The sequence below is a fragment of the Syngnathoides biaculeatus genome, chromosome 19 (assembly GCF_019802595.1).
Source record: "Syngnathoides biaculeatus isolate LvHL_M chromosome 19, ASM1980259v1, whole genome shotgun sequence".
Classification (NCBI taxonomy): Eukaryota; Metazoa; Chordata; class Actinopteri; order Syngnathiformes; family Syngnathidae; genus Syngnathoides; species Syngnathoides biaculeatus.
Window position 1 is genome coordinate 3,476,673 of NC_084658.1, and position 19,516 is coordinate 3,496,188.

The 19,516-nt window shown below is 44.6% G+C and overlaps 1 protein-coding gene across 11 annotated transcripts in view; it reads right to left on the reverse strand.

Annotated features, from left to right (window-relative positions):
• LOC133492445 (polycystin-1-like protein 1) overlaps positions 1-19,516 on the reverse strand; it is a 72,587-nt gene that overhangs the window by 41,803 nt on the left and 11,268 nt on the right. For all 11 annotated transcript variants that reach the window (XR_009792631.1, XM_061804627.1, XM_061804624.1 and 8 more), the window contains 7 exons: positions 11,080-11,261; positions 10,780-10,983; positions 10,471-10,634; positions 10,056-10,187; positions 9,924-9,980; positions 9,718-9,825; positions 9,568-9,630 (listed from right to left, as the gene is read on the reverse strand). Coding sequence is in view for 10 of the 11 variants with exons in the window: in XM_061804627.1 (XP_061660611.1) it covers positions 9,568-9,630; positions 9,718-9,825; positions 9,924-9,980; positions 10,056-10,187; positions 10,471-10,634; positions 10,780-10,983; positions 11,080-11,261 (910 nt within the window). In the remaining variant the exon portion in view is untranslated. The remainder of the gene's footprint in view (positions 1-9,567; positions 9,631-9,717; positions 9,826-9,923; positions 9,981-10,055; positions 10,188-10,470; positions 10,635-10,779; positions 10,984-11,079; positions 11,262-19,516) is intronic.

Here is a 19,516-nt window from a genome sequence, read left to right on the forward strand (position 1 = left end):
CCAAATCTACAGCAGCCCTACTACAAATAGTTAGTGAATTACTCAGCAAGACCAAACCTTTAGTGATAATGGAAGCTACCGCAGATTACGAACTTTTTCTGGATCGCTGCCCACTCCACTTGGAGAGGAACCATTTGAACATTGGTTAGGTCAAGCATGGCTCATGGTGGAAGAGTGTGAAGGCTCTCAAAAGAGAAAAGGCGTAGATTAATGGAGAGTTTGAGAGGAACAGCACTTACACATATTGTCCAAGCAGCCCGATCCACCGATCCTTCCATCAGCCCAGAAGACTGCTTAGAAGCACTTGAGCATGCTTTTGGGACAGCTGAATCAGGAGAGGAGTTATATTTTGCCTTTCTGTTGTTACAGCAACAGACAGCGGAGAAGCTCTCTAACTTCCTCAGGCGTCTAGAACAGTTGTTGAATAAGGTGGTTCAGAGAGGTCATATTCCTGTCGCGTGTGCTGACAAAGTAATGTTGGAGCAGCTGTTGCGTGGCGCTATTGGTTCTGACATGATGCTACTTAATCTTCGTCTTAGACAGCGCAAAAAAAACCCAGCCACGTTTCTCCAGCTGTTAAAGGAGATATGCACAGAGGAAGAATATGAATCCTCAAGACGAAAAATGGGAGGTGTTGTACAACGTGCATACGCACAACAGGGAATGGATGCAAAACAGTCAGAAATTCAACAGTTAAAGTCTGAGATAAAGGAATTGAAGTCCTTGGTAGCTGCTGTGGTGTCTACCCCCACGACATATGCTTCGCACGGTACTGTGAAAATTCCCCCGAGTGCAGAATCTCATGACAGCAGTTCTGAGCGAGAAATAGCTTCTTTGAGGAAAGAGTTAAAACGAGTGTGTGGGAATAATTGTGATCATAATTATCATACATCTGCTTCCAATATTGAAATGCTTTGCTCTGCTCTAGATAACGTGGCAGCCTCCTAGCAGGAGATAGCAAGAACAAAAACATCTAATCATCAGAACTGTTAGAACTGCTGCCTGTTAAAAAAATGATGACCGCACATGTATTCAGCAATCTTCCACACATGCACACGCACATGAACAAACATGTACACTTTGTTTTAAACTGTTTTGCTTGTCGTCTCCTTTTTGTAACATCCACATAAATAAGGGGCATCTTAAAACTAAATAAATAGAGGTGCTGAGGAGAGGATAATCAGAGAGTGCAGTGGTGAATTGTACAAGACAGTTCCTCTCCTCTCTCCTCACGAGACTTGAACTGGTGTCTTTGCTTCCTTTTTTGTCCTGTTTAATGAATGTCTGATTGGTGAACGTGACATTTACTTGGTCCTTCGAGCCGGATCTCAAGATACCTGAGGTTTCCAGGGACTGAGTTGACGTCCAGGCAAAGACCGTGGCCATGGCACTTGAGACCCTTTCCGGGACTGGGCCTCGACTTTGCATCTGGAGGCTGAGGGTTGACGAGAAGCCGAAGGAAGTAAAGGCATTTCTGGTGAGTAGGAAACTCCCACACTCATGAGGAATGAGTGAATGCGCGTCTGGGTGACTGCGGCAGAACCAAACCTCGAGAATACTAGTCCCTATTGAGTAGACTAATTAGTCTATAAAACTGAGAAAAGGGCAAGGTGTGTCTTGTACGTGTGCTCCGTGAAACGTGTGCATGTGTAAAAGTGTGAGTGGAGGTTCGCTACCTCACTTGAACAGGAAATTGAGTGACAATTGTTTGAGGATGCAGAGGTAAGAATACTCCGCCACTTGTGGTAGAAGCTTGAGAATTACCTCTAACAGAACGTAATTGTCACCCTGTTCAGGGGGAAGTCAGTGAACCACTGACTCCAACAGGGGAAAAACAAATAGCAAAATAGTTGATAAATAGCAAAATAGTTGAAACAAAACATCTGAAAAAAAAAGAATAATGATGTGTAAGGACTAGAAGTTTGTAGAAAGCAAATGTCCTACTAAAATAAAACATCTAAATTTGTGGATAACAGAATATGACTTTGCTGGCCAGCTCAACATACACACAAAAAATATATATAGTTAACCTGCAGGATAAAATAATAGAGAAACACACACAGACAAAAAAAAACCCAAAACAAAAAACAACTGAACTCAAGATGATGTGAAAACGGTCATTAAAGGTATCACATCTCATAAAGTTGATGTAACATAATTCGTCCAGGGAACGTAAGACTTGAGAAAATCTTACCACTTAAATGGTGTGGAAGTACAACAAATTTGGATGACAGCAAAGTACTTTCTCACAGCACCAGGGAGTTCAAGGGTTAATATCGCGCATTCTGGTAGATTTAGAAAAAAAGCATTTTTTTCTGCCACTGGAAGAGCAAAATAAAACAACAATGAACCATTTAAGAATATAGAATTGTAATGACTGCATGTTTTAAAGCAAACAGTGGCATTCCTGAAGATCACACTCCAGAGTGTGTGTCAAGGGCAATTAAAAAGCTGTGAATTCAAATAATCTTATAAAACAATGGATTGAAAAAACATTGGGTTGATAAACCGACTGGCAGCCTGTAACAATACGTTAACCAAGCACTACAAGCAGAAAGAGTGCTACAAAATAAGAAAAAGAAAATTGACACCTTTCTGACAGAGAAAGGAGAAATTTATGGCGCTTTATGCGAAACATTTAATAATTGTGGCCGCAGATGAGGAAGAGAGCAGCCATCTCGCCATCAAAAATGTCACAACTAATGCTCCCAAAATGCAACTTTTTAATTTGTCCCATACGTTTGTTGGGAAGAGATGGCTTGCTGAAACTAGGACTGGGCTTAATTCTCTCTCTGACAGCAAATATAGAAGTAAAAATAAAAAAAGGAATTACTGGGAGGACAGTTAAATATCTTACAAAATAGGAAACCAGCACTATGATATTACACCTTAGATATTCCAAACAAACCTCCCAAAAGAACAGGAGATTTCTTGCTGCAAACGGCTCGAGAGATGATTGAACAACCACAAAATGACGTAGGAAGTGACTCATTGCATGTGACTATGTAGTGTAAGATACTGTAAACTTATAACAGCCCACACCAGACAAAATCATGATTGATAATCTGTACTCTGATGGTACATCAGTAGTGGTGGCAGGAACAAGACTGACTGACAAACTAAATGCACTACACAAGGGATGGACACCACCACACACGTCATTACAACGGGAGTGGAAGAGTTTGAGACAATTTGTTTTGGTAGTACGAAATGTTCCTGATTGGACAGAAAAAAAAACAGATTTGGAATGGGACGATTGAACTGTACAGACAATAGCTTATTGGACAGTCTTAAACAATCAGAGACCAGATGCTGCTGTATTTACGGTGGTATCACAATCTACACAGACAATACTGGAAAAATAGAGGAATAGCGACAACTACAGGGAACACAGTGACACATGCAGAGCTACTACAAAATTTGCTCATAGCAGTTCAATTACCAAAATAATAGCCATATGTAAATGTGCAGTACACACATCAAATCCAGACAAAGAATCATTAGGAAATGGATTTACAGATAAAACAGCAAAAGAAGCAGCAGCCAAAACCTTTATGGGATTAGCTGACCATGTAACAAATGAAGACATACTTTGAGATGATGTGTTAAACAAAATGCAACAACAAAGCTTACCAGCAGAACTAAAGATGTGGAAAAAATAAGGTACTACATTACAAAATGGGATTTATGTCAGCACAGGTACAAAAAAAAAAAAAATTATACCAAAAACATTTTTTAAGTGGGCGGCAATCTTGAGCCATGGGAAGTCTCAGGTCTCAACAGGGCGAATGGTAGCCCTGGTACAAACGCATTACATGATCCATGGATTTAACTTGTATGCAAAAAACTTTTTTTGTAGGGCTTGTTTGATCTGTGTGGGACATAATCCACAAGGGAAAGTGCATCCAAAACATGGTCAGTTTCCTCAAGCTACACACCCATTCATTCCTCCATCCATTTTCTTAGCCGCTTATCCTCACAAGGGTCGCAGGGAGGGCTGGAGCCTATCCCAGTTGTCAACGGGCAGGAGGCAAGGTACACCCTGACCTGGTTGCCAGCCAATTGCAGGTCACATGGAGACAAACAGCCGCACTCACAATCACACGTAGGGGCAATTTGGACACAATGATAGATTTAGTCTAACTATACATAAATTACAAGCACGTAAGGTTCTCATTCAATTCGAAACACTATTTGGGAGACCATACAAATTACCAATATTTTCCACACAATGAGATAGACGAATGATGAAGGAAAAAAAAAAAACACACAAGTGGGTCCTTTTCAGGAGTTATTAACAACCCCAAACAGCTTAGTAAATTGCGAAAAGGAGTACTTGAGTTCATTTGTTGATTGTATCAAAGTTATTGCTTTTGAAACCATTATTAACACAAACAAAACAAATTTGTTTTTATTGGCCACTCGTACGATAGCTGTTCTCATTCCCACTGCCAAGGTGGCTGTTGTCCAGTTACACATGGGAGTGAGACTGCTGTCATAATGGTGACTAAACAGTTAAATTTTGCTGTTGAGTGTTGGATGAAAACGCGACCCGTTATTTTAATTTTTCTGTTCGAGTGGAACCTGTGGGAACCACTCAAGGTCCCACCCTCAAAAAAAAAAAAAAAATTAAATAAAAACAAAACAAATTGGATAACTACATGGAAAAAATGTGTCCAAAAGATTGTGTTGTTTGCACAGATCCAGAGATAATACCAATGCTTTTAATTGATAACGAATGCAAAAAAAAAAAAAAAAAAAGTTGGGGGATTCTGTGTATCCATTAACTTCTTTTGAAAAACAAAAAAACTTGTGTTCTAATGGCGTGTCACTAGGAAATTTCACATGCATCAATTTGATAGGACTAGAAACAAATTGGAAATTTTATCAGCATTAATGTAGAAAGCCATTTTCGTGCCATTGTCATGGTGGTGCGGCAGTAACTGTCTTTTTGATTTTTTTATGCCGGATGCCTTTCCTGACACAACCCTTCTGCATTTATTCGGAGAGAGAGCTTGGAGCCAATCCCAGCTAACTTCGGGCAGCGGCAGACTACACGCCGAACTGGTCACCAGCCAGTCCCAGTGCAGATGTCGACACCATCACTGAGCGGTAATCGATCCCACGCTGCCTTCACTCGAAAAGTCCCTCTGAGGGAAACCCGAACTACAACGTGCCCCACAAGAGAAATGAGTTTGACATCCCTGCACTACACCATCAGAAAAAAAAAAATGTAACAACTTACTGTGCTTTAATAACCTTATTACTGCCATTTGTCTATTCATGCTATGTCTGTTTGTGAATTAACATCTACTGTACATGCAGTTTTACCCAAACACTGGCATAGACTGAGCAAGAGCTGAATGACACGGACAAAATAGCAGAAAGAAACACGTGGATACACCTTACACACTGTAAAAGGTCATCTCAGCTGAGTCACCCAAAGGGAAACATGAGCAAAGTCCAGCAATCGGTGGGTGCAGATTTATAGTATCTGAAAATACCTGAAGGCTGATGAAGATTTAAAAGACACTTTACTCATTTAGGGGTGACTTGGTCGACATGACTTCAAAATGGCTAAATAATATGATAGCATGTTGGGCTGCAACATTGACAGCTGTAATGATATTTTTGTTCATATGCTACTTTTGGACACCTGTAAAGCTGACAAAAATATATAACAGAACCAATAATTATACTCAGTCAACTATGCCTACCACACATAAGATAAAGAGGTGCAACCTCATTTCAAATAACATTGGTAAACAACTATGCGGGAGTCACCGAGGCATGAGAGGAGGACTCCATGTGTGCCTCCCAGTGAATCAGTTCAGCACCTTTTCAATTCCTTTGCAGAGTCTAATTGCTGGGGATTCCATCTATGGGCTTATGGTAAAGGAAACCCCCACTTTCTTCTCACCATTTGCCAATTTAATGCTACCTTAAACCCAAATGCCATACAAAAGACTACATCTACCATGGAGGGAGTATTTTAACCGAAAAAGCCTGAGGAACATTTTTTCATTATTATGATTATTTTTTTTTATAAATAGGAAACAAAACTGGTTGTTAATAATGTAGAATGCAGCTAACAAGGTAAACTATAGTTACATCACATGCATGGGCCCTAGGCCACTAATGCGTGTCATTCCAACAGAAATACCAACACAATGTACCCTGGAGGTAATGACAAACAACTCCTAACACCACTTGTCGGAAATGGAAAAGTGTTTATCCAACAACTAAGGCAGTAAATGATAAACTGATATTTTCTAATGTTGCATTGGCTAATTTCTCCTGTGTTAGCTTTACAGGGACAGATTTTAACGTGGGAAGTCTCAACAAAACATGGTGTCATGATATCCATCTGCAAACTGCCCCACTGCTCCCATGCAGCGATGTGTTGTGGTGGTGTGTTGGTCAAAGGTTGTATTATTTTTTTAAAATTGAACGTGTGCACTGGTATCACTGCTCTTATCTGTGACTGTGTTTCCATCCAAAGCAGAGGATATACAATTGGCCGCATCCATCTTTGGACCTCCCCTTGGGTTCTCCCAAAGGAGGTCCTCTTGGAAACATGGAGATCTGGCATACATTGATGCAAATGGCATCCCAACGGCATACCAGATGAGTATAAGTTGGTTAATGAGATTGCTGCAGGATGGGAATCCATCTTGTGAGGGATAACTCTGAATAAAAACATTGACAGAATCAACTACATACATTACAATGTACAGAAACTGGGTAATTATATGGAAGCAGGCTTTATTGCCATAAGGGAACAACCAGCTGCAACCTCACTCATGACGTTCCAGTACCGCACAGCGGTCGACATGCTCCTGGCATATTGTGCATCCAAGAGAGCAAGTGGAAGGGGAGTAAGCCTAGAAGCTTAGGAGCAGGGTTTAAATTCTTTTACCATGGAGGAGATGGGAAGAGAAATTGAGTTGGGGTTATTTTAAAGGAAAAGCTGGCTAAGAATCTCTTGGGGGTGAAAGGAGTATCAGACCGAGTGATGAAGCTGAAATCTGAAATTGAGGGTAATATGTATAACGTGATTAGCAGCTATGCCCCACAAATAGGATGTGACCTTGAGTTGAAAGAGAAATTTTGGAAGGAACTAGACGAAGTGGTCCTGAGCATCCCACAGAGAGAGAGAGTTGTGATTTCAATGGACATGTTGCCGAACGAAACAGGGGTGATGACCAAGTGATGGGTAACTACGGCATTCAGCAAAAGAACTTTGAGGGTCAGATGGTGGTGGACTTCGCAAAAAGGATGGAATTGGCAGTGGTGATCATGTATTTCCAAAAGAGACAGGAACATAGAGTGAACTATAAGACCGGAGGTAGGAGCACGCAGGTGGATTATATTTTGTGCAGACGATGTAATCTCAAGGAGGTTACTGACTGTAAATTGGAAAAATGGAAAGACAGTTGGTACTGATAACATACCAGTTGAGGTATGGAAGCAATTTGGAGAGGTGGCTGTGGAGTTTTTGACCAAGTTATTCAATAGAATACTAGCAGGAGAGAATATGCCACAAGAATGGCGGAAAAGTGTGCTAGTCCCCATTTTTAAGAACAAAGGCGATGTTCAGAGCTATGGAAACTATAGGGGAATAAAGATGATGAGCCACATAATGGAGTAATGGTTAAGAGTAGTGGAGGCTAGACTCAGGACAGAACTAAGTATCTGCGAGCAACAGTATGGATTCATGTCAAGAAAGAGTACCACAGATGCATTATTTGCCTTGTGGATGCTCATGGAAAAATACAGAGAAGGTCAGAAGGATCTATATTGTGTCTTTGTGGATCTAGAGAATTTCTGACAGAGTACCAAGGGAGGAACTGTGGTACTGCATGCATAAGTCTGGTGTGGTGGGAAATATGTTAGAATAATACAGAACATGTATGAGGGCAGCAGAACAGCGGTGAGGTGTGCCATTGGTGTATCAGAAGAATTTAAGGTGGAGATGGGACTGCATCAGGGATCCGCGGTGAGCCCCTTCCCGTTTGTGCTCGTAATGGATAGGCTGAAAGATGAGGTTAGATTGGAATCCCCTTGGACTATGAAGTTCGCAGATGATATTGTGATCTGCAGTGAAAGCAAAGAACAGGCGGAAGAACATTTAAAAAGATGGAGGCATGTTCTAGAAAGAAGAGGAATGAAGATTAGCTGAAGTAAAACATAATATATGTGTATGAATGTGAGGGGCGGAGCAGGAGGAGTGAAGCTTCAGGGAGAAGAGATAGCAAGGGTGGATGACTTCAAATACTTGGGGTCAACAATAGAGAGCAATGGGGAGTGTGATAAAGAAGTGAAGAAACGGGTCCAAGCAGGGTGGAACAGTTGGCGGAAGGTATCTGGTGTTCTATGTGACAGAAGGGTATCTGCTATGATGAAGGGCAAAGTTCATAAAACAGTGGCGAAGCCGGCCATGATGTATGGATTAGCGACTGTGGCACTGAAGAAACAACAGGAAGCAGAACTTGAGGTAGCAGAAATGAAGATGCTGAGGTTCTCGCTTGGAGTTAACAGGTTGGATAGGATTAGAAATGAGCTCATTAGAGGGACAGCCAAAGTTGGATGTTTTGGAGACAAGGTTAGAGAGAGGAGAGTTAGATGGTTTGGACATGTTCAGAGGCAAGAGAGTGAGTATATTGGTAGAAGGGGCTGAGGATGGAGCTGCCAGGCAAAAGAGCGAGAGGAACACCAACGAAAAGCTTGATGGATGTTGTGAGAGAGGACATGAAGACAGTAGGTGTTAAAGAAAAAGATGTACGAGATAGGCTTAGATGGAAAAAGATGACATGCTGTGGCGACCCCAAAGGGCACCAGCCGAAAGGAAAAGAAGAAGAGAAAGGTAATGTCTCTCCAGTTCCTGTACTCTTCCTTTCTATGGTACTTTCACTATTAGTTCTGTTGTCCAGTCTGATGATATTTTCTTGTCCATCCAGGTGTCGGTGGAGAGGGGAAGGAGCATAATGAGCACTAATGCTGGGTCAACTTTGAGTAGGTCTGCATTTAAGTCGTTTCCTGGTGCGAGGACTTGCCATCATTTTTAAGAACTTGACACATTCATAAGTTCCCATTTTGTTGGTGTGATAGTGTCGATGTTCAGATCTTCCGTGGCGTCCAATATCCTCACTGGTTCTCAAGGGAAATCACCGTTAAGTATTATCATATTATAACTAACATATTATAGCCACCTTTCCTCGTTCTTTTTGTGGGGTTCATAACTGTCCACATCTGTCCCTGATAAGGTTGCTACTACTAAACCTAACACACAAAAAGTTTGTGATTTTATAGTGTTCCTTGATTATTTGCAGCTACTTTTTCCATTCTTCTAGGTATATGCTTGTCTTTTCTCACTAGCCTTTTCACTTGTGTATTTATCTTCTTGTACTGAGCTTCTAGATTCACTGTTCACCATTACTTCCTTTTCAAGGTTCTCTGTCATCTATGACTTTCCATGTTTCCAAATTCATCCATTCTTTGTTGATCTCTCATACTGAGTGGTAATTATAATATTATATAGTAACCAAAATATTATACATTGTGTACCTGTTGGTCTCCCAGCTGAGATTCCTGGATCTCCTTCCGTGATTTGCAAGGGCACATCATAGTCTGCGTAAGAGCAGAGCCTTCAACACAAACTACATTTGACAAATGATGACATACATTCAAAACATGGCAGAGGTGCCTTGAAGATACCTTGTCCATCTCTCCTGTCAGCACTATCCCAGTCTATAGAGGAGTCGTAATCGATAGGAAATTTACTTCCAATTTCCCTCTGATCCAAATGGACACGACCATCAACAGCTGTATATATACAGCATTAATTAGAATTCAAAATGTTTTTTTTTTTTTTTTAGATTCGATCAGACTTTACAGTGGAACAGATTTTTATGCAGTCTCACCTGATCCTGCTGCATCAATGGTGGTTGGAGAAGTGCCATGGACAGGTTCTGCCAAATCTGGGTGTGGAGATTATTTTTTTTATAAACTTTTTGATCACTTTAGTAGTCATTATTTTGATATATTTTACATACCAGTGAAAACACGCAACATGCGAGCATGGTGGGAAGCATTCGGAAGATGCGGATAAAGATTTGATTGGGATATGGATGTGCTCTGTATGATAGTGGCTGGGGCACCGAGGTCGACCGTATAACAAAATGGGACTTGGGAAAAAAAGAAGACAAAATGGAATAATCTTCAATTAGCGTCATCCATCCATTTTTTTATACTGCTTATTCTGTGCAGATGACGGGTGAGCTTAAGTTTATCCCATATGCCCAAGGCAGACTAGCTCCTGGAGTGATCAGTCACACATGCAACTATTCAGTATCACAGTTATACCACTATGCTTGAGTAGGAACCTACCCATGCTGGCTGTACTGAAGTCAGGTAAAAATACCACTAAAACATCAGTGACTCCAGCTGAATAGGATAAACATGATTTACCTTCTACTACAGGTTTGGAGGAAGCATTAACCATGTAAAAAGTCCAAATGTATTGGGTGTAGTTTGGGGAAACCTCACAGTCTTCACATATGGCTTTGACCGAGATAGATTGATCCCAGTTTACTTGGTCTCCCTCACACTCAATACAGGATACTGTTAACCTTCTGGATTGGAAACACAAATGGGACAGAAGTGAAAATCCAACTGGCCACTTTAATTAGCTAAATCAACATTGGTTAAATGTATGATTTGTCAGTTCCTGCCAATGTGATCGGCAAAGTCTACCAAAGAGTCATACTTGTCTCGTACCCGACTACATTTGGCGTTAATGTGACAAATGCTTCCGTGGAAGCCGACAGATTCCCACTGTGGATGGTCAGTGTGAAACGAAACTGGTCAAAGTTGTGTTTGAGGAAGCTCACTGGAAAGGTGAGCACAGGAGAGTAAGCAGCAACATGACGGTTAAAGCAGGAAGTCTTGATGGAGCTGACAGGTTCACACATCCATTTGACACTATAATCAAAATGACATTTTAATTCACTCCAAAATAAGCAGAGGACTCCTTTCAATGGTACTAAATATATTCAAAGGGGTTCAGAGTTTGCCCACCTGACTGGATTCATAGGGAAGTCAGGATTGTAGGAATGTCGCCCATCCAGTGTTAACATGGTGATGCTCCTGTTGTTAATGAAGATGTTGGTGCCACCCTGGATGGAGGCTACAGGAGGACTGGGCATCACTTGTACTCTCACACTGTAGTTGCTGTACACCACACTGTCAACTATTTTGACCTGCAGAACATCAGTAGCTGTGAAATCAATAAATAGGAACGCCACAAATATGACACGCAGTAAACATTTTACCATATTGTTCTCTCCTGAAATTATATTTGATGAACTATATAGCTATAAATTGTTTTTTTCCCGTACAAAATCACTACAAGATGAAGCAACAAAAGTAAAAGTCAGACAGTCAACTTAAATATATTCAATGCCTCTCCTCAACCAAAATTTCTCATTTCATTTGATAGTGGACATAAATATCTTTGTGTAACTTGTATGTATAACTTTAAGAAGACTTTACATTAATCTGATCGGTGAGAACAGTACTGGCCAATTCTGAGCTTTTTCTGATGATCACCTGATCGCCTTTGATGTCATAATTGACCTGAATGATTAGAATACATCTGACCAGAGCAGTGATTTCCAACCTTCATGGAGCAAAGCTACATACTTAACTATAATTGAGAACATTTCACAGAACACAAACTAAAATGTCATAAAATGTAGTCACATTAATTACTGTATATAATTACTGCTATTTTATAGAAGAATGTTAATTTGTTCTGTTTGTCACTATGCCTCAGTCGCATAACTAGATGAACAAAGATACATTTATTGTAAATATAAGTTTTTTGAGCAATTGAGTACACAGTATATATACACACAGTAAATGATTTTTCTTTTTCAAAATTTTCATAGACTCATTACTCGAGCTTGTGATCGATTGGTGATCTGATCTATTTTCAAACTCGCTGATCGGCCCCCAAAATCATGGTGTAAAAATTAAATAAAATTATCTACACCAAAGAAACATAACTGTGTCACTAAGGAACGTATGTTTTTCCATATGCAGATGCACTCTCGGAAACAGGAAATTCAATATCAGACAGGAATTGGTCAACAGCTGGAATGACAACCAAACATCTTCCTTTTTTGCTCAGTTATCAGCAGTAGATGCAATATTTACAGACATTATAACTGTACAGTTTGTTAGTGAAGTTCAGTCATGGTTGTTACATGTTTTTACTTTTTTTTTTTGTTTTTAAAGTTTTTGTGTTAAGTCAGAAAACAGAAGTATAATCATCATCCACCAACGGGTTAACACTACCAACATGTCTTCAGCTGGGTGTGGATACTGTTAATGTCAACTTCTATGGTACGAGAGATGGTCCAGTGATGCAGTTTGCCGGTAAGAGGCCAATAGTTAGAAAGTAACCCCATTGCAATATTGTTACCAACGATGTAACGCAGCTCGTGGTTTGAACCATAGTCTTATTTGTACTGCATATGCAACGTTTCTTTCGGCTTGTCCCTTTCGGGGTCGCCACAGCGTGTCATGTCAGATGAACGCACATATATGTTTGGCACAATTTTTACACCAGATGCCCTTCCTGACGCAACCCTTCTCAGGGAGTGGAAGCCCCAGTGGGATACAAACCCACAACCCCTGGTTTACCAAACCAGTGCTCTAACCAATGAGCTACGGGGCCTCTCTTATTTCTACTGCAATGCCTTATAATGTTTAGGATAGAGTGCATTTGTAAATAACAACTCAATTGTTCAAATTGAATTAATCGTGAACAGGGGTGGCCAATGCGTCGATCGTGATCTATCAGTCAATCTCAAAGGTGGTTATGGTTGATCGTGACCGTGTGCAAAAAAAAAAAAAAAAAAGAAAAAAAAAACCTCCAGCCCTATCATCCATGTTGTCGCTTGACTTAGGGACGGGTAAATTGATTGACATTCAATTTCATTAATCCTGGTCTCTTCATGTGTCACTGCGCATGTACACATAAAGGCGGGTTGTAGCAAGCTGGCTTCCTGTTTACCGTCTGTCTTTTGTTTTCTCCACAGCAGTCCCCATGATGCACATCGCCCCCACTTGAAAAGTAGATCTCAGGGCCAAAAGGTTGGGCATCCATCCATTATTTGAGCCGCTTATCCTCACAAGGTTTGCGGGAGTGCTGGAGCCTTTCCCAGCTGGGTACGCCTTGAACTGATTGCCAACCAACACGCATTCACACCTCCACCTCCAGGCAATTTAGAGTCTTCAGTTAATGTATGTTTTTGAGATGTGGGAAGAAACCGTAGTGCCCTGAGGAAAACCCATGCAGGAACAGGGTGAACATGCAAACTCAACACAGGAGGGGCTGTCACGAACGAGGCTCGAGGCCAGACCCAAATGCACGACTCACGAGGCATGCAGGCAGTACAAAGGAGGTGTTTATTTGTTCCGAGGTCAGTTAGAACCAAGTCAGTCCAAACAAACAGAAGTACTAGTAGCGGCAGGCTTACAAGGGTGGTCAGGGGAGGGTCGGTAACACAGAAGGCAGAAGTCAGGCAAACGGGAATGCGGGAACAAGGCATCAGAGGCAACGATCTGGCGGAGGACTAGTCGTCCCCAGGTCCTATATAAACTGAGAGTCATTAGGATTCATTAGGTGCAGGTGTGTGAGTGCTGATTGCCTGCCCCCGCCCAGCTTGGCTAGGCACCATGAGCATGACAGTACCTACCCCTTAACAGCCGGCTCTGGACGGCCCAGGAGCGTCAGGATGGGCTGCGTGAAAGTCCCTGAAGAGAGAGAGTTGTCCGAGATGAAACGAGAGGGGATCCAGGAGCGCTCCTCCGGTCCATATCCCTCCCAGTCCACTGGACCCCCTTCCTCTGTGGCAAGAGGACAGCAACCAGTGCACCGTATACACCAGGCCGCCGTCCACCATGCGGGGGGTGCTTGGCTGGAGGAACCAGTGTAGATGAACGGGTTGGACGCAGTCTGCTGATCTGGAAAGTCGGGTGCACCCTCATCGACCTAGGTAATTTGAGCGACACGGCAACAAGGTTAATCTTGGTGATCGGAAACGGGCCAACGAACCTGGGAGCAAGTTTGCGCGATTCCATCCGCAGCGGAAGGTCCCTGGTGGAGAGCCACACCCGCTGTACCACCTTGAGTTCTGGTGCAACTCTCCTCTTGCGGTCCACTGCGGACTTGCAGACGCTGCCCATGCACAGCAGCATCCTCCGAGCTGCCTCCCAGGTCTGTTTGCAGTGTCGTACCACTGCCAGGGCCGACGGCACCATGGCCAATGAAGGGAAAAGAGAGGGAGGGTATCCGTGTACGACGTGGAGTGGAGCCATACCTGTCGAAGCGGAGGGTAGAGAATTGTGGGCGTACTCTACCCATTTGAGGTGCTGGCTCCACGTGCTTTGGTCCCTGGATGGTAGGGATCGAAGTCTGGTTTCCAAGTCTTAATTGACGCTCTCCGTCTGGCCGTTGGACTCCGGGTGATGGCCTGATGTTAGACTTGCCGCGGCGCCGATGAGGGTGCAGAATTCCTTCCAAAAACGGGCGACAAATTGCGGACCTCTGTCCAAGACGATTTCCCGGGGGAAGCCATGGTAGTGAACCACCTCGCCTAATAACAGTTGGGCTGTCTGCTTGGCCGAAGGGATCTTTGGGACCGGCACGAAGTGGACCATCTTAGAGAACCGGTCCACTATAGACAGGACCACAGTGTTCCCTTGAGAGGGTGGTAGGCCGGTGACAAACTCCAGTGCGACCACGGGCGGGACGGGATGGAAGGAGGCCGCAACTCTCCGAGCAGCCGTAGGAGAGATGTCTTATTGGCCGCACACACCGGGCAAGCGTTGATGAATTCCCTCACAGCTGCCGATTCCGCGCGCTCCCCCTCGTGGTGAGAGGGCGTCCGGCTTGTCGTTCTTGGAGCCTGGGCGGAAGGACAGAGTAAAATGGAAGCGGGTGAAGAATAAGGCCCACCTGGCTTGGCGGGCGTTCAGCCGCTTCGCGGTCCTCAGGTACTCGAGGTTCTTGTGGTCGGTGAGGACCACGAACTGGACTTGCGAGCCCTCCAGCCAGTGACACCACTCCTCCATTGCAGTCTTGACCGCCAACAGCTCTCGGTCTCCAATGTCGTAGTTTTGTTTGGCTGGGGACAACATCTTTGATAAGAAGGCGCACGGGTGGATCCTTCCATCCTTGGGACTCCTCTGTGATAGGATGGCTCCGATCCCCGAGTCTGACATGTCGACCTCCACCACGAACTGGCATCATGAGGATGGGTGCGGCGGTGAAACTAGCCTTCAGTCTGTCTGAGTCAAAAGCCTCCTGGCAAGTCCTGGACCATTCAAAAGTGCTGTGCGGGGACGTAAGAGCTTGCAGAGGGGCGGCAACGGAGCTTAAGTTTCTAATAAACTTCCAGTAAAAGTTTGCGAAGCCAATGAGCCTCTGCATGTCCTTCCTACAGGTGGGAGTGGGCCACCGCAGCACTGCGTCGACCTTTCCGGGATACATACGTATCTCGCCCTCCAACAGGATGAATCCCAAGAAGGACACGGATGCTCAGTGAAATTCACATTTCTCCATTTTTACAAACAGTTGATGTTGTAACAAGCACTGGAGCACCGCTCTGACCTGTCGGATGTGAGAGCCCAGGTCTGACGAGAAAATCAGAATGTCATCCAAAAACACGAAAACATTCTTATTCAGAAATTCCCGGAGAACATCGTTAATGAAGTTCTGAAAAACTGCCGGGGAATTCGTCAGCCCGAACGGCATCACCAAGTATTCATAGTGTCCCGTCGGAGTGTTGAACGCCGTCTTCCATTCTTCCCCCTCCCGGATCCGCACCAGGTGGTAGGCACTGCGGAGGTCCAACTTGGTGAAGAGCCGGGCTCCCTGGAGAAGTTCAAAGGCTGTGGCGATCAGCGGCAGAGGATACCTGTTCTTTACTGTGACCTTGTTGAGTCATCGGTAGTCAATGCAGGGTCGTATCGTAGTGTCCTTCTTGATGAAGAACCCTGCACCGGCTGGTGAAGACGACGGACAGATGAGGCCGGCGGCCAGCGACTCCTCCACGTATTCCCTCATGGCCTTATGCTCTGGTCCTGTTAAGGAAAATAATTTCCCTCCAGGAGGTGAGGTGGCGGGGAGGAGTTCAATGGCACAGTCATACGGCCGATGTGGAGGCAAGGATTTCGCTTTAGTCACTGAAAACACCTCCTTTAGATCGTGATAGCAGGCGGGTACCGCGGTTAGCTCCGAAGCGGTACTCGACTCCTCGGAGTCGTACCGGCGCCTGATCTGATGTCTTGATCTGATCCGTGGCCCAATCTATGTGTGGATTGTCCTCCTTGAGCCACGGGCTCCCCAAGATAACATCGCTGCTACGGGAGTCGAAAACGTGGAAGTTAATGCGCGCCGCGTGAGAGTCCAGAAAGACCATACGTCTGAGTGCGGTGCGTTACCCGGCAGAGGAACTTGCCGTTAGCGGCATAGGCATTACGAAGCCGCTGGGTAGGGAAGGTCGCTGCGCCCAACGCCTCGGCCACGCGGGAATTTACCAGATTAGCGTCCGACCCGGAGTCAACGAACAGTCTCAGTACATGAACGAGAGTCTGTTCCCAAGGTGAGGTACAGAAGCGACCATCCTGAGTCTGCCGCGGTATACCGCACACTCACCAGCGTGGAGATCTTGATGTCGGAGCGCTTTGGTCGAACTGGGCAGAGTGCGATCAAGTGTCCCAGACGACCGCAAATAGCGTCTATTTGCCCCTGCATGACCAATTGCTGGTCGACCTTGAGGGCCAACACTATGACAGCGTCCAGCGAAGGAGGGAGATCCACGGCGAAGAGAAGACCGCTGATCTGTGGAGAGAGCCCTTGGAAAAAGGAGTTGTGCAGGGCGTCCTCGTTCCAACGACTCTCGGCGGCGCGGATCCGGAACTTGATGGCGTATTCCGAGACGCAGCGACAACCCTGGCGGAGCGTCATGAGTGAATCTGCCGCTCTACTCTCCGGCGCCGCATACCGGAACACCTGGGTGAGTGCGCAGACGAATGATGTCCAGGAACGGCAGGTCTCTGAGTTACGACTCCATTCCGCTGTGGCCCATGCCTCCGCCCTTCCCGTCATGTGGGAAACGACGAAGGCGATTCTGGAGCGGTCCGTAGGGAAGGCGGTTGCCTGCAACTCAAAACGGAGGTCTCACTGGGCGAGGAAAGGCTTGACGTTCCCTGAGTCGCCTGAGAATCGTTCCGGTCGGGAGAGCGGGGTTATACAGGCACGGGTAAGCTCCGTGGTGAGTGGTACGGGCGGAGCTGATTCTACAGGCAGAGGCGTGGTAGCAGCGCTAGCCTGGGAGGCTAACCACGGTTCCAGCCGGGTGTAGATCTCATCCAGCCTCTGATTGGTTACCTGGAGAGCAGCCTCCTGCTCAACCAGGAGTCTACCTTGGACTTGTAGCGAACGGCGGATGGCTTATGAGTCGGCTGGGTCCATATTGTGGCCAGACCGTTCTGTCACGAACGAGGCTCAAGGGCGGACCCAAATGCACGACTCAAGAGGCAGGCAGCCAGTACAAAGGAGGTGTTTATTTGTTCCGAGGTCAGTTACAACCAAATCAGTCCAAACGAACAGAAGTATTAGTAGCGGCAGGCTTACAAGGGTGGTCAGGGGACAGGCAAGGGTTGGTACACAGAAGGCAGAAGTCAGGCAAACGGGAATGCGGGAACGAGGCATCAGAGGCAACGATCTGGCGGAGGACTAGTCGTCCCCCGGGTCCTATATATACTGAGAGTCATTAGGATTCATGAGGTGCAGGTGTGTAAGTGCTGATTGCCTGGCCCCGCCCAGCATGGCTGGGCGCCAGGAGCATGACAGGGGCTGGGATTTGAACACTGGTCTTCAGAACTTTAAGCCAGATGCCCTAAATCAGAGGTGGGCAACCTACAGCTTGCGGCCCACATCCGGCCCATTGACCATTTCAATCTGCCTGCCAAAGATTAGTTTAGAATTGCCGGAATAATACCAAAATCATGATTACTGGACCTTGTCTGTAATGCTGAATGGTTCCACCAGGTTGTGCTGTAATGCCCATTAATTCCACCAGGAGGCAGGGCTGGTGTCACATTGAGTTGACTTTGTTCTGTTTCTGCTCTACTTCTGGTCTGAACACTTCAACCACCAGCAGGGGGACCACAGAGAAATAATGTCACTGAACACTGAATGCAGAGCCATGATTCTGCTATTTTAAAAAACAAGTGACGTATTACATTAATGTCCCGGTCAGAGTAAAATATGTAACTGTAACTTGTGTGATGTAAATGCCAAGTCATGGGAACAGTTAAGCAAATGCTTTTTTGTAGTGGATAAGTAAAATTCCTGCCACTTGGCAGCTGCTGTTCTGAGAATTGCCACAACAAAACTAACATGTCATGAGCAATGCTTGGCCATAGCCAACAGGGCCGTGACCACGCCACTGCTCTGGGCAGCGACACCTGTCACCGGTCACAGCTGTTTCACATTCGGACTGTAATTAGACAGACATTTACATTGGAGTTTTTGTCACTGGCATTTGCCATTTCGTTGCCTTGCATTAGTGAGTTGCATTCAATGCCTGTGGGACTCTGTGCTCTACGTCTAAGTTAGAGTAACCCTAGTCACAGCGATTCTGTGCCGTTTTGTTTGTTTGTGTCCTGTTGAGTTGTTAGTTTGCCTCATAGTCATCAGACCTTGCTGCATATCTTGTGGATCCCAGTTAGCCTAGCGTTTCTGTGGCTCTGCCTTGCTGGACTGCTACACTGTGTATGACCCAGTTTCCGGAATAAACTACATTCAACATTATGCCTCTGCCTCGAAGTCCTACCCCATACCGGACGTTCGTGACAACACCAGACTTTGATGCACTAGCAAAAAAAAAAAAAAAAAAAAAAAAAAACGATCAACAAAACAATACTGCTCCTGTAAAAAGTAAATCTGTTCACACCACAGTGCCTTTTTTTGTTGTTTATTTTTCATATACAAGCATCTGCATGTGACCTGGCCCACGTGTCAAATTTTAAGTCAATGTGCCCCCTGAGCAAAAATGTTTGCCCACCCCTTCCATGCCACACCAGAATATACACATACGCATGTTGTATTGCATTTATTTGTTTTGCTAAAGTCACACGAATTTTTACTTTCAAGTTGTATTATTTGATGTTGAAGACACTTTCACGTATTCATTCCCACATGACACTGACACCATAAGAAGCATTGAACTATTTCCTGATCGAAACACATTCAACAAGGCATAAGGGGAAGATTATTCTCAATAATTTGCATGGAAATATGGTGGAGTGTCCAAAATTCATTTTTACAATGATTTCTTGATAACCAAATCTAATTGTTCTGTGGTCCACCCTTCCACTTTACCCCTGATGGTAACCTGGGAGTCATTGGAAAAGAAAAACCTCCTAGCAGTAACAC